Consider the following 13,865-nt stretch of genomic DNA (forward strand, 5'->3'; position numbering starts at 1 on the left):
TGCACATTCACACACATTGGAAAATCCCAGGGCCTATGTGCTAAGTCGACAGAGAGACGGTGCACAGCTAACTGGCTTTACAATTCCCATCCCGATCTAACAAACGTTCCCGATCTAACAAACGTTCCAGACAGGCATTTGTTAGATCGGGAATTAGGCTGTGTGGTGTCCATCTGGCCACACATTCCCCACGCAGGCGATTGATCCATTCAGTCAACCATGTGCTCTCTCTTGCTGAAGAGGCTGCTGACCTCCCAGCCACGGGGAATAGATCCTGTGTAATGGGACGCAGGGCAGGGGCCAAATGTGAGAATCCCCCCACGACTGCTCCCCAAACGCAACATACGACTGCTCCCCAAACGCAACATACGACTGCTCCCCAAATTCAACATGACACGAAGGTGGATGGGATGGATCAGAGATGAGATGGCCCAGGTCACTGCTGAGAGGAGGGTTACTGACCCGCAGGACTCGGTTCCAATGAGACAGGAGGTGCTCGTGTATCTAAGGAGAGAGGCACCAGTGAGAATGGGAAGAGGGAGCTTTGGAAGAATAAGGGAGAAAATGGGGCAACTGTCCACGGTGCGGACTGAACTGCTGATCGGGGAACAGAACTGGCCGAACGGCCCTGAGGACATGGTCTCGTGGGAAGGGCCACCCCCGCGGTAGAGACAACGTCCCAGACTTCAGCTTCGCCTGCGATGACTGGAGACTCATGGGAGGTGCTGTCTCTGCTCTGAGCTCTGCTTGCCAAAGAGCCTCTGGGTGGGCCTTGTCTTCTTGTGAGGGTCTGCCCCTAGAAGCCTGAGCAGCTGTCGGTCAGGGCAAACCCTCTGCTTCCCAGGCCACCAGCCTCCTCGTTGGAAAGGAAGCAGTCAGATTGCGCATTGGCTCTGAGTGCTGCGTGTGGGGGGACATATCCCCGGAGAGCCAGAGCCACTCTCAGGAGGCAGCTGCATTACGGTCCCCTTGCCTGCCTGTCCAGCTAGGGGCCAGACCCCCATCAATTCAACTCCCCTTGGAAAGACACTGGCAGAGGTGACCAGGGTCTCCAGGGGACTCACCTCTGCAGCGCAGTGGGCAAAGTCTTCACCTGATTTCCTTCTCTGTGCCTTGGGAGAAGGTGAACATTATCATCGCACCAGCCCTGGCCTGCTGGGCTATTCCAGACACGCTTCTGTATCACGCTCACCAGCGCCCTCTAGGAGGCAGAGCTGTGAAAGCACCCAACGCATAGGTGGGGAGATGGTGGCACAGACAAGCCGTCACAGTCAGGGTCTCCAGCCCCGGGACCAACACTGGAAACCACCAGGCCCTTACCAGAGCCATGTGAGGCCCTGGGCAGACCAGAGCAGCGCAGGGTGAGGTGGGCTGTCTGATGGCATTTTGTCTGAGATGCCCGTACCATCACTCAGGCTCCTCATGAGGATGGGCCGCGGCCCCCAGGGGTGCGCCAGAGCGATTGTCTCGGGTGGTGACTCAAGGGAAGAGGAGATTCGCAGGCAAAGGCCTGGAGATGCTGTGTGCCCGGCAGCCACGTACAGGCGCCTTCGTCCCGGCCTCTGCTCATCGTCCCGGCCTCTGCTCCCCTCATGACCTTCATCTCAAATCATGTGATGTGCAGTGGCCTGAGTGCGTCCCCCAAAAACTCACTTGTGAAACCTAACCCCAAGGTAATCGTGTGAGGAGGTAGGGCCTTTGGGAGGCGGTTAACTCGTGAGGGTGGAGCCTTCAGGAATGGGATCCGCGTCTTATCAGATGGGCCCCAGAGAGCTCCCTCGCCCTCTCTGCCCTGTGAGGATATAGCCAGGAGGGCCCCGTCTATGACGGGGCCCTCGCCCGACGCCAACTCTGCCGGTGCCTTGATCTTCGACTTCTAGACTCCAGAACCGTGAGAATTAAAGTCCTGTGGTTTTAAGCCCCCTGGGGTGGGGTAAGGGGTTAGAGCAGCCTGGGGCACTGTGCACTTGTCCATCCGGTTTCTGCCTACCTCCCCAGGTCCAAGTTCCCCAAAAGCAGGACCCACACCATCCTGTTTCCTGCTGGGGCCTCTGTGTTGGCAACAGTGCCTGGCACATCTTAGGAGCTCATCAGCATTTGTCGACCAAATGAAGGAATGTGATCACTCACTGTATTGTCTCGCTCTCCATGACGTACACTGAAGGGATTTTGAGAATCCCCTGGTTGGCCTGTGTCAGGTCTCAGCTGTTCAGCATGGGTCCCGGGCCTTTCAGAGGCAGAGCACCGAAGATGCAGCCGACCAGACGCACCCTGAGGGCATGGCTGCTGCTGGCAGTTCCGTGGGCAGATCTTGTCACCTGTGCTCAGAGCCTCAGTGTGAGCAGCCCCTTCTGCCTGGAAGGCTCTGCTCCTGAGTCCCCCCAGCTCAGCTTCAAGACTTGTCTGTCCCCCTCACTCTCCCCGCTTGCTCCCCTCCCACAGTCCCCTGCACACTCCCAGGCAGCATGTGCCACCCTGTGTGTCAGTGGCCTGATGATCTATGAGTCACTTGAAGACCAGGCTTCCGAGGCTCCCTTCCAGCAGTGCCTGGCCCGGGAGACACAGAGCACACGTCAAAGGAATAAAGAAATGAGCACCGGCAGGAAGAGACGTTAATTCCGACAAAGCCACAGCCCCCAGTGCCCTGGGAGAAACCCAGGGTCCAGCGCAGGGTGTGGTTTGCGGATCTGGAGTCAAACAGACTTCTGTGCAAGTTCTAGCTGTGTCCCTATTACCCAGACTTTGGACAAATTGCTCGCTCTTTCTAAACTTCAGAGTCTTCTGCGAAGTGAGAGTGGCAATAGGATTTACCTCAAAAGATTGTTGAGAGGACAAAATGAGTCAAGGAAGAAAGGACTGAGCGGCACGCCTGTTCTAGAATGAGCATTTGCTCAGTTACTCACTATGATTAGTATTCAGATTGTTCACAGATCAAGGGTCATGGTCATCTGGAAATAGGAGCATGTTCCACTTACAATGAGTGCGCACCAATCACCTGCAAACAGTGGCTTAAAATAATGACCCCTTTGATTTTGCTCCTGGGCGTGCGCTTTGGGCAGGGCTCAGTGGGGAGAGTTGGTGTCCGCCTGGCTCAGTGTCAGAAGAAGCATTCAAGCGCTGGGAGCTGGGCTCCTAGGAGGCTCCCACGCTAGCTCCTGTCGCCTGAGGCCACAGCTGGGGCCTCTCCAGGCAGGCAGGGCTTCCTCACAATATGGTGGCTCCCACAGGAGAATGTCCTGGGCAAGGAGGAGCCAGGCAGAGGCTGCCTCCTTTCAGAGCCTGGCCTGGCAAGTCACATGCGTCTTCCTTGTGCGCTCTGGTTGAAAGCAGTCACTGGTCCCTGCTGGATTCACAGGGCAGGAACCCAGACCCCACCCGTTGTCATGGCCATGGCAAGGGGAGCATGTGGGCTGTGGGTATGTCTGTGTGTCTCTGTAAAGCACGCGGCGGTGAGTGGGGGAGCACAGCCTGCACTGTGTGGATAGACATGGCTGGCCCTGCGCCTGGAGAAGCCACCAGAGCCCCAGGACAGGCTATTTCCACATGGCTTCCATCCCTCACCTCCAATACAGTAAATACGCATTATTTTAAGATCTCCAAATGATTTCCAAGTGTAATGCAATTTTTAAAGATCGAGTCTTGGAAAACAGAGTTTGGAGGCAGGAAGGGATTCAATCGCAAGACAAAATCCCTAAAACTGTATGGAAACAGTTCTGTTTGCTCTGAATTCTGCTCTCCTGAGCAGCTGTCCGAATCCCTGTTTTCTGTGCCCCCTCACCCCACTGCTGTCCTCTGTCCCCCACTGTCCCTGTTCTCATGGGGATGGCCCTCCCTCCTCATTGCCAGTGCCCGAGGGCACAGTGACTTCACAATGCCAGTCTTCATGGGTCTCTTCACGTCAGCAGGCCCGGCAAGGACACGACTACATTATGCTGACAGCGTTTTACAAACAAGCAGGAGTTTTTCACCTGCATCACACTTCACATTCTTAATGGAGAAAAGACAGCAAAAAAAAAAAAAAAAAAAAAAAACAAGGTAAATATTTTGGGGGCAATACAACTTCCTCTTATTATTGTTTGCAGCAGATCATTCAAAAGAAGCAGCAACAAGAAAATAAACAGTAGCGACAATAAACGTTTAGTAAAGAAATGAATGGAACACTGAGTAAACCTTGGTTAAAAAAAAAAAAAAAGTGTCCTGACCATCTGTGAGAAACAGCAGGGCCGTGAGTCCACGCAGCCCATCCATCTCCATCACGCCACGCTGCTCCTCTGGTCTCGACTGCTCACGGCCAGGAAGGCCCGGGACCCCTTCATCCTCCCTGCGGGGGCCTCCCCACAGAGCAGGGGGTGCTGGGGAGCGGCAGACGGGCAAGGGGCATGCTCTGATGTGTGGAGGGGCTGGCAGATCTGGCAGCAGCAAGGAGGAGCTGAGAACTCCCAGGCAGAGAGAGAAGGCCCGGGTGGGGCCGGGGTGGGGCCCAGGTGGGCAGGGAACCCCTGAGCTGAGACCCCAGGGGCAAGTCTGAGAAGAACAGAGTCTGAGAGAGGATGAGCGAGGAGCCAGGGGCAGGTGGGAGGGGTTAGTGAAAGGCAAGGGCCCCAGGAAGGTGAGAGGTGGGTGGGCCCAGCTCTTGGGCTCTGGAGCTTGGAGGGAAGCTTCTGTTCCATGACCAAGGCCAGCGACTGCCTCTCCTTCCGCTCTCTTGCTGGTCCTGGGTGGGATTCAGTGATTTCTGATGGACACTCTAATAGAATATTTTAGTTTCCTGCTAAATTCTAAGAGGCTACTGTCAAGTTCATCCAAGTTAGGTTAGTGGCATTTAAAATGTAAGTGAAACATGGAAAAATGAAATTATAACCTAATACTGTTTTTCTATAATATCTTAAATACATACTGAAACTAGAAAGGTTATTTACATCTACAGCCCCCAAAGTAGGAGAACATTGGAAATGCACTCCCTATAGACAGACATCATGAGGGGTTTCAGAGCTCGTTTTGCTCCCTGAACACGTCCCTAATTACACCCGCATTCCCCCTTCATCTCCACGGCATTGCTGATGGGCCCACAGATGGGCGTGCAGGTAGATACAACCATCAGCATGGAGATGGCTCCATCACTCAGCTAACCATGACTTTAAATCATTTAATTCTCTTCGAATCATAATCATGGCTGTATGAACTAACATACGAGACCCCCGAATATTTGGATGAAAAGCAAAAATACCCAGGAGTTTTCCTCCAGGCCGGCGGCACCTGTGTGTTCCTAAGCACCGAGAGAGTATGGATTCTTTCACGTTTGTGGAAACAGCTAACACGGGGCCCTCCCCATGCACTCATGCCTATTTCATTTCTAGTGTAACTGTGCCTTGTCGTGAGCATTGGATAATTACCATCTGGGCGACGATGGAAATGATGGCGGGGATTAGAGGGTCATGGCGCTGACGGCCCACAGATGGCCACTCGCTAGGGGTGACGGAGGAGGGCTTACCAGAGTGTGACCCTGAACACTGGAGCCGAGCTGAGGGAAGTCAGGGAGGGCAGAGTGCCTGGGAAAAGCCACCACAGATGCTGCTTCTAGCCCGAGCCTGAAAGGGCGGGAAAGGCCACTGTTGCCAAAGTCCACGTGAGCCGTGGCTGTAGGAACAGCTCCCTGACCAGAGCTGTGGCCTTGGGCAAAGGAAACAATGTGGCCAGGCAGCAGGGAAGAGGGGGAACAGACACCCCAAACTCCCCCGCCCACCATCACTGTTTCCTGCTGCTGCCTCCCATTGACAGAAGCAGCCAAGAGCAGGAAGGAAGAGGGCCCAGAGCCGTGGTGTGGGAGACTCGGGGGCCACAGGGCGGGGCAGAACCCCTGGGAGAGGAGTTTTGGGGACGAATAGAAACTATGGAGCTCTGGCCCCTCACCCCACAGCACACTCACAGGCATTGGTGAGGATGGGGCCCGGCCCCCAGCGTGGGAGAATCCACTGAGGTAACACCACAAAGTCCCCAGCAGAAACCCGGGGCAGTGGGCCGAATGAGATAACAGGGGAGAGAAAGGGGAAGACATGATCCACGGAAGAGTTCAGCTGCTCAGGTCCTATTTCCAGAGACAGCCATGAGCCCTTGGATGAGAATCACCACTTCCAGCTCAAACTCAGGCTCCTTTTACCCAAAACCACGTGATGGGTGAGCCAAGCTTGCTTTTCTGTGGGGTCCAAGTCTTCACCACTGCTGACTTTCTGAGTTGATAGTTTCCTGCCAACCAGTGCCAAGCACTGAGTGGTACTAAAGATGCCCAGCAAATTCCGCAGGGTCCAGTCATGGTTCTCCGAGTCCTCATTATGTGGAATTGGGAGAATTCGCCCCAGCCAGCAGAGCGGCCACCTTCTCCACCTCCTGCTTCAGAGCCAGGAGGGGTCCAAATAGCAGGAAGCTGCCACGGCCTCCAGTTGAACAGAACTAAGATGGTGAGCAAACTCTGCCCTTGGGCAACAGGCTCTTCACATGCACCAGCCCAGGGCTATGGGGATGGACATAAAGATTCCCTAAGTAGGTTAATGAGTCGAATGACCCAAGGGGCCACTCCCACCTCCCCTTGTTGCACCTGGTTCCAGGGGAAACGCCGCCTCTTGCAGGCTGCTGGGCTCTGGTGGGCACCATAACCCACAGGCACCAGACCCTCAGGGTTTTGTCTCCCAGGTGGCACTGTGTCCAGGCCCTCGTAGGTTATTCCAGACTTATCAAGGCAGCTGCAGTGGGGGTGGGCACATGGGAACACCACTGAGTCGGGTGGCTCTGAGCTCATTGTTGCAATGACTTTCACTTGGATTGAATCCCTTGGTCAACAAGACATCTTGCGGGCAGCCCTGGAGATGGAGGCCATCCTGGAGGAATCGGGTCGTGATCACGGTAGAAGTGCTTCAGGCAGGGAAAGAACATCTGCCTCTGGGGAGGTAATCGAATGAGAAGAAATTGCTTCCTCATTAATGAGACAATTCCATGTGATCAGCCCAACAAAGGGGCCATCTTTGAGACTGAACATTGGCCTTTTATGGCAGTAGCTCCACCCCCTCCCTGAGCAATTCTACTAAAGCCCATGCAGACCCCGCATCCCGCCCTCGAGGTCACTTTGAAGTTGGCCCAATGCGTAAGAATCAGGGTAGTGAGGGAAAGACACAGGCTGATGGCCGCAGGACCATTGTCTTCTCCCCGGTACTAGAGTGTGCCTTGTGAAGGGCATTTCCCAAGCACATGGGACCCGAATATCTCCACATTCTGTGTCCATCCCAATTCCCAGACTTCTTCATCTCTTGCTTGAGGTGGACACTCAGTAACCCCAGCCCATAAGCCAGTGCTCCCCTTTCACCGAGAGGAAGGAAAGGTTCACAAAGTGGTGGCTTCCACAGCCTGAGGCCACTCACTGAGGCTTCTCCTTCACAACGGCCATCGGCACCACTCCGGACCAGGCCATTACTGGTGTCTGGAGCCAGCAGAGCTGGGGACTCCCCCGTGAGTCCTGGCAAGCACCTTCCATCCTCTGTCGGCGGGGGACCAGGAGTTCAGCAGGAGGCAGCACTGTGGGCAGGGGCGGGACTGGAGCCATGAGTCGAGTCCCCTGGTCAGGGCCACTTTGCCCATGCTGTGTCCACTCTAAGTGAAACGTGGTTGTGCACCTGCAGTTTTGTGTTGGGTGGACTGGACAGTAGGCCTGAGCCTGATCAACGGCCCTGGAACCCCCAGGGGCCATCTGACACAGAGGTGAGGTGTTAACAGTGATAGTGTCAGGACCAGGGCTGATCTCAGTGAAGAGTGGATCCCACCTTGCCCAATTACATCCTAATAAGTTTGGAAAAAAGTGTTCCCATGGGAACTAATTAAGAAGAAGGTAGATGAGGAGGCTGTGTCACTCTTTACTAGGGGACAAAGACATTGTATCTGAACAGATAACTCCACAAATCTTGAAATAAATAAATGGATGTTCAATAGTTCAAGGAACGCAATTAATTAGCGAAGGTTTTGCCCAACATGGTTCCAGCCAGGACTACTAAGTATGTTAAAAAGTAAGATTTGGTGTGAGTGGCATTTTCATGGTCCTTATTGCAATCATCAGGATTTTTTTTCCCCCTGAATCTTTCAAAACTGGGTATCTTTAGTTGAAACACAATTTTGCTGCTTAAGATCATAAGGAATGCCTTAGTAACACACACACACACACACACACACACGCTGTTTTAAAATATTTATTGATTAAAAAAAATTAAAAATTTTTTATACAAAGGTGATGAGAAAAAATCTCATGCAAACTCTGGGCATACAATAAAAATAACTCAAATATTAATATGATGGTTTTGTACAAAATAATTCTTTTGAAGTAGGACCTGTGGCAACCAGCACGGCTCCCTGCTCCAGACCGGGACGCCCCACTGGGAGGAACGCGCGGCCACCCTTGGAAACCTGTAAGTGATCCACAGTCCAGGTGTGGGATGCTCACAGTTGTCACTATGATGAACGATGAAAACCCTATTGCTGCTACTCAGAAACGAGACTGAGACCTAGGGACAGAGTAAGGAATTCCTCAACGCCGCGGGAATCCTGGAGGAGCGAAGTAATTCACAAAAGATTTTCAGAAAATTTTCGCTAATCGTCTCAGGTGATGACACAAATGCCTTGAGATGGTTACGGAGGCTCCTGTTCCCGCTTCCCCACAGTCCTGCAGTGGATTGATAATTTGTGTATATTACAAGTAATTTGCATAATTAAAACAATTAAGAGATCGACGTATCATGACAATTAGAAATGCATCAAACTCTGAACGTACAAAAGAGAGAGCTTCAATATGAAACAGTAATCCTCTGAGAACGAAGACCCCGCAGTGCCGGTGCCCGCTGGGTCGTGCAGGTGCCGGCCGCCCCACGCCCGTGTCTGTCTCCACCGTGACCTCCTCGCCCCCGGCACGCCCAGGGCCAACCCCCGGGCTTATTGCATTTTTCACAAACTCATCTCATTTTCCGCAGCCTTAGTCTGTTTTCCTTGTCCCGTTTCTTAAGAATAAGTATGAATTGGTTGAAAAAATGCTCCTGGTCCTTTCTTTTTTGAACAAGTCGGAACCTCTGATCCCGGCCGTATTTCTCCGCAAACTCCTTAAATGTGGTCCTGAAAAAGAAAGAGTCTCCTGAGACACCTTCCAGAGAGCAACTCTGGCCTCCCCAGAGATCCTGCAGCGGTACTGCCTGAGCAAGCAGCCAGCCCTTCCACCAGGCCTGGCCGTGGGCGGCAGCGCACCCGGTGGGTGAGCGGCTCTGGCCAGCCGTGCCTGCTCCTCACCGGGGTCCTGCAGAGCCCTGACCTGCCCTCACTTGCAGGAACCCCTGGTCTCTCCTCTGAGTGGTCTCCAGAAATGAGCGGCCTCCACTAGCCTCCTCAGCCGGTTCGTGCAGCTGTCACTCTCCCAGCCGTCCCCGTCACAACTGTGCCTGCCAGGTCTCCTCCGCCCCTTCCTTGCTGCCACCATGCTCTGCCTGCCACGGTCTTTCTTACACTGTTCCCTCCGCCTGGCACACCCTTCCCTTGTTTCTTCCCCCAGTTAGAGCTGCTCGTCATGAGAAACCAGGCCAAGGCATCTTCTTTGGGGAACTCGCCCTGTCTAGAAGGTCAGAGAACTGTGACTCCATCATAGCCCTCTTCACAGTGGTGATCTTGTCAAACCTCTCGTGTGGAACCGGACTCCCACGTTCGAACGGGGGAGGCATTATCTGCTTCATTCTCTGATAAACGCCCTGAATGTCCAGCCCAGTGTCTGGCAACTAGTGAGCCCCAAACACTGATGGAGTGAATCAGAGCTGCCAGGTCAGGTGGTGCCCCACAGGAAAACACGAGTGACCCAGTCTAGACCAGCAAGGCTGTTCTCAAGGCTAGGGCAGCTCAGAGGGCAAAACAGGACGCGCCTCTGCGGTGACCAACCTGACCTTCACAGGCACCGGGCCCAGCAAATTCCTGTTCTCTTAGCCTTGAACTTGAAGCCAGAAACAGGGACAGGGGTAGAGGGGCCAAGGCCTGGAGCCACTGGTCCATGCAGATGCACTCGCTTGTCCAGCAACAGCAGGGCCTGGCCTGGGCAATGTGCTCTGGGGTGCCTGGAAAAATGTGGTCATTTTTGTCCGGGGGATTCTTCTTATTCCCTCCGATTTCTCTTCCCAGAGAATTTTACACTTCCTTGCAGACACTGAATTATTGTGTTAAATTATTATAACTTAATAGCTTCTGAAATATACAAACAACAAGATTATGCCGACATGGCTGTTAGAAGACAAGACAAATAATTATCAGACTCATGCTCATTTCTGTCACTGAACAACTCGTCTCATTCCTTCCCCAAGGCGCTGCCGTTTTCCTGCTCTCCATCTGTGGGGGGCTTGTTTACACATCTCTTGCAAGAAAAGCACTTCTCTCTGGCTTCCCTCTTCCTCCCTCCCTCCTTCTTGCCCTCTCCCCTGCCTTCCCTTCCTCCTTCCTTCTCTCCCTCCCTCCTTTTCTCCCCATTCCTTTCTTCCTTCTCTCCCTCCTTCCCCCTTCCTTCCTTTACTGATGTAACAACCTTGCTGTGCCGTGGCTACGCCACACTCCACCCCTGACCTGCTCGGGATGAGTCAAATGGTCAGACTCGCCTGGGCTTGTTCCACGCTCCCCTGGCTAGACAGGCATCTACACATTCTCAGTTAGGGGCTGGACAGGTGCCGCTGCTAGACAGGTCCTATTCTGGGTCTCTCTGAAAAAGTGTCCCTGAAAAGAAAGGGAGCTTCATACCTCTGTGGCCCCCGAGCCATGCCAAGGGGCAGCACTGGGTTTCTGCTGATGCTGACGAGCTGTGGTGTGAGCTCAGGAAGGTGAGTCACGGGCCCTGCATCTCTGTTCTCCCTCCACTAAGCGGGACTCAGGACAGCCTGCCATGAAGGAGGCAGCTGCTGCAGCTTCCAAGAAGGAGCACCAGGTGTCAACCCCACCAGGTAGCCAACCCCACCTGGCTAGGACCCAGTCCCTAGTGGATGCTCTCCCGAGAGGCGGGCAGGGCTGGGGCTAGGGGCTGTCTGGGAATTCTGGACTATCCCATCACCACCATTCCCACAGGCTGCTCAAGACTGAGGCTGAGACGCGCGACCAGGAAGGGACTGTATGGCTGTAGGAGGCCACACAGCCCCAGGAGGCTGCTTCGAAGAGGCCCACATGGCCTGCGTGGGGATGAGCCTAGCCGTCCAGCATGTGGTCATTTGAATTGCACATGTTTCAATAGGATGCCTACAGAACGGTAGACAGGAGATCTGGAAAAAGTTTTTGAAATGTTGTAAACTTAGCTACTTTAAAAATTAAAAAAGCTTTATAATTATAAAAGCAATATATCTCAAGTATAAATGCTAAAATTTGCTGCATTATAGTAAGCATTTTATGATCTCTATGCACCCTGTACCATTATGTTGTATAGTTTAAATATATACAATAAAATTTCTCTTAAAAAATAGCAGGCAATTAAATCTAATTTTAAAAATAGTCAGTTTAACTCCCTTCTAATTTCTACCACTCATTTTCCTTGCGTGTGTGTGTGTATCATCTTTTTTAAATGACTCATTGCATTCTGAATATCTTTTTCCATTGTCTTCATGATGTATTCATGGGAAGGGGAGTATGTGGCTTATTGCTACTATTTTATCAATAGAGAGACAGAGAATGCTGGCCAAATGTCCTTAATAGTAATGACGGTCTCAACAGTAATGACAGCTATAACTTTTGGAGCTCCTCCTGCCTGCCAGGTGCCACTGGGGTCCCTCCCTGTAGCCCCTCACTCCATCCTCCTAGTCACTTGCTGAGGTGTGTGTGGTCATCCTCCCATTTGGAGGAGGGCTCTGACGCACAGGAAGGCCCAATACTTACCCCATGGCCGGGATAAGATGGGCCAGGGCCGGGGCCAGGCTGTGAACTAAGGCAGAGAAGGGGCTCCCACACCTTTCCCAAGCCCTTGCCTCCGCGGCCTCTGTCCCATGGCCACCTGGTGGGTGGACACAGCTGAGCCATGGCTAGAACCCAGCATTCTCATGTCTACTTTAACCACAGAAAATCACAAGTTGCAAGCAATGGGACACACATTTACTTGCCCACGTTAGCACTTGTGATGAAGATAACTCATGCTATTTTTCCCCGTTCAGAAAGTACCTGTTCTCTAGAATAGTTAGAGAAGTGTTATGAGGATTGTGTAACTAGCACTAACTTAGGCCACCCAATTCTTGATCAACCAAACCACAGGTCAAACAAAGGAGGCCTATGCCTTCATAGAAAGCATCAATTAATGTCCGCTTAAAAACTGATGCTGGCCAGGCACCGTGGCTCACGCCTGTAATCCCAGCACTTTGGGAGGCTAAGGCAGGTGGATCACCTGAGGTCAGGAGTTCAAGACCAGCCTGGTCAACATGGCGAAACCCCGTCTCTACTAAAAAATACAAAAATTAGCTGGGCATGGTAGTGGGTGCCTGTTATCCCAGCTACTTGGGAGGCTGAAGCAGGGAGAATTTCTTGAACCTCAGAGGCAAAGGTTACAGTAAACCAAGATCGTGCCACTGCACTACAGCCTGGGTGAAAAGTGAGACTGTCTCAAAAATAAACAAAAAACAAAAACAAACAAACAAAAAACCTGATGCTGGATCTTCCAGTCTAAAATAAAAATACATTGTCAACCATTTTTATGCTTATAAAACTTACAGTTTTATAGTTCTAAGAGTAGTACATGTTCATTAATTTATAAAGATTAGTCAATTAAAGCTAATTTTTAAGAGTTAAGCTTATGTATTCTTCAGATTTCTAGCATCTATTTTCTTATAAGTGTGTCTTATTTCATGGAAATAATGCCTCACTTATTATTTTAGTAAGTCTTGGCAACCCAGTTAACTCAGTTCACTTCTCCAGTATATCAAATCTTCATCTTATTCTGGGACCAACTGTTAAGACATCTGGAACCAAGGGGTGTGGTAGGGGTTACGGTGCTGTTGTTTGTAGTTAGCTTTGCATTTTTGCTTCTTGATCATTAGCTCAGAAACTCAACCTCATCTCATGGGTGCTGACGTATTGATTGGTTATCTGGGTCAGTCAGGGCTGCTGACGTTTGAAAGGTATGCAGGGTAGGAATAAAATGGTTGTGATGCATTTGGATAGCAAATAGCCCACTTTCCCAGGACTGATAAGAGGGACATTTGGAGGCTCACAGGCAGCATGGTAGAGGGGAATCAGCCTGGCCTCACCGGCAGGTCTTGAAAGCTCACACTTTTGTGTCTGTGGAAGGCTGGGTTACACAATTTAACAAAAACAAACCTGAAGAGTCCGCTTGTAATTGGCAAGTTCCCAGCCCCAGAAATCATCTGGTATATTTATCTCTCCATACCTGGGAGACACTTTAGATTCCTCTAGAAGTTTCTTGAATTCTTCTTTGGCTAGCAGCAATTTACTTTTCTTTTCCTTGTATTCTTCTTTTATTCTTGTCTTGACAAACTGTTCAAATATCTTAAAACACAGACACAGAAGAAAAACATCATGAAATTGCATATCAGAAATGAAATCTTGTATTCCAAGCACAACATGAGAAAGCAGCAAGAATCTATGGCAAAAGCTGTCCTTGTTCACAGCTGCTGGAGTTATGAGCAACAGCCTTTCAGCATAGCTCTCCAGGATCCAAGCGGTCTGAATAATTAAACCTGGGTCCCCACACGGCCTGGCGTTTCTCTACATGCAGGCGCCATTTCTGGGTCAAATGTGAAACAGCCCTGCTGGAGAAACCCGGAGAATGGCTTGGCTGCCCTCTCCGCAGGCATCTGGAACCAAGTGGCAATTTGGAACTCATG

At 51.7% G+C, this 13,865-nt stretch overlaps 1 protein-coding gene across 2 annotated transcripts in view; it reads right to left on the reverse strand.

Moving 5' to 3' along the window:
• Positions 1 to 8,214: 8,214 nt before the first annotated feature.
• The window catches only part of TCERG1L (transcription elongation regulator 1 like), a 232,072-nt gene continuing 226,421 nt past the window's right edge, over positions 8,215 to 13,865 (reverse strand). For both annotated transcript variants that reach the window (XM_065521620.1, XM_045361756.2), the window contains 2 exons: positions 13,409 to 13,527; positions 8,215 to 9,141 (listed from right to left, as the gene is read on the reverse strand). In XM_065521620.1, the coding sequence (XP_065377692.1) occupies positions 8,985 to 9,141; positions 13,409 to 13,527 (276 nt within the window). In that variant the 3' untranslated portion in view covers positions 8,215 to 8,984. The remainder of the gene's footprint in view (positions 9,142 to 13,408; positions 13,528 to 13,865) is intronic.

This window comes from Macaca fascicularis, chromosome 9 (assembly GCF_037993035.2).
Source record: "Macaca fascicularis isolate 582-1 chromosome 9, T2T-MFA8v1.1".
Lineage (NCBI taxonomy): Eukaryota > Metazoa > Chordata > Mammalia > Primates > Cercopithecidae > Macaca > Macaca fascicularis.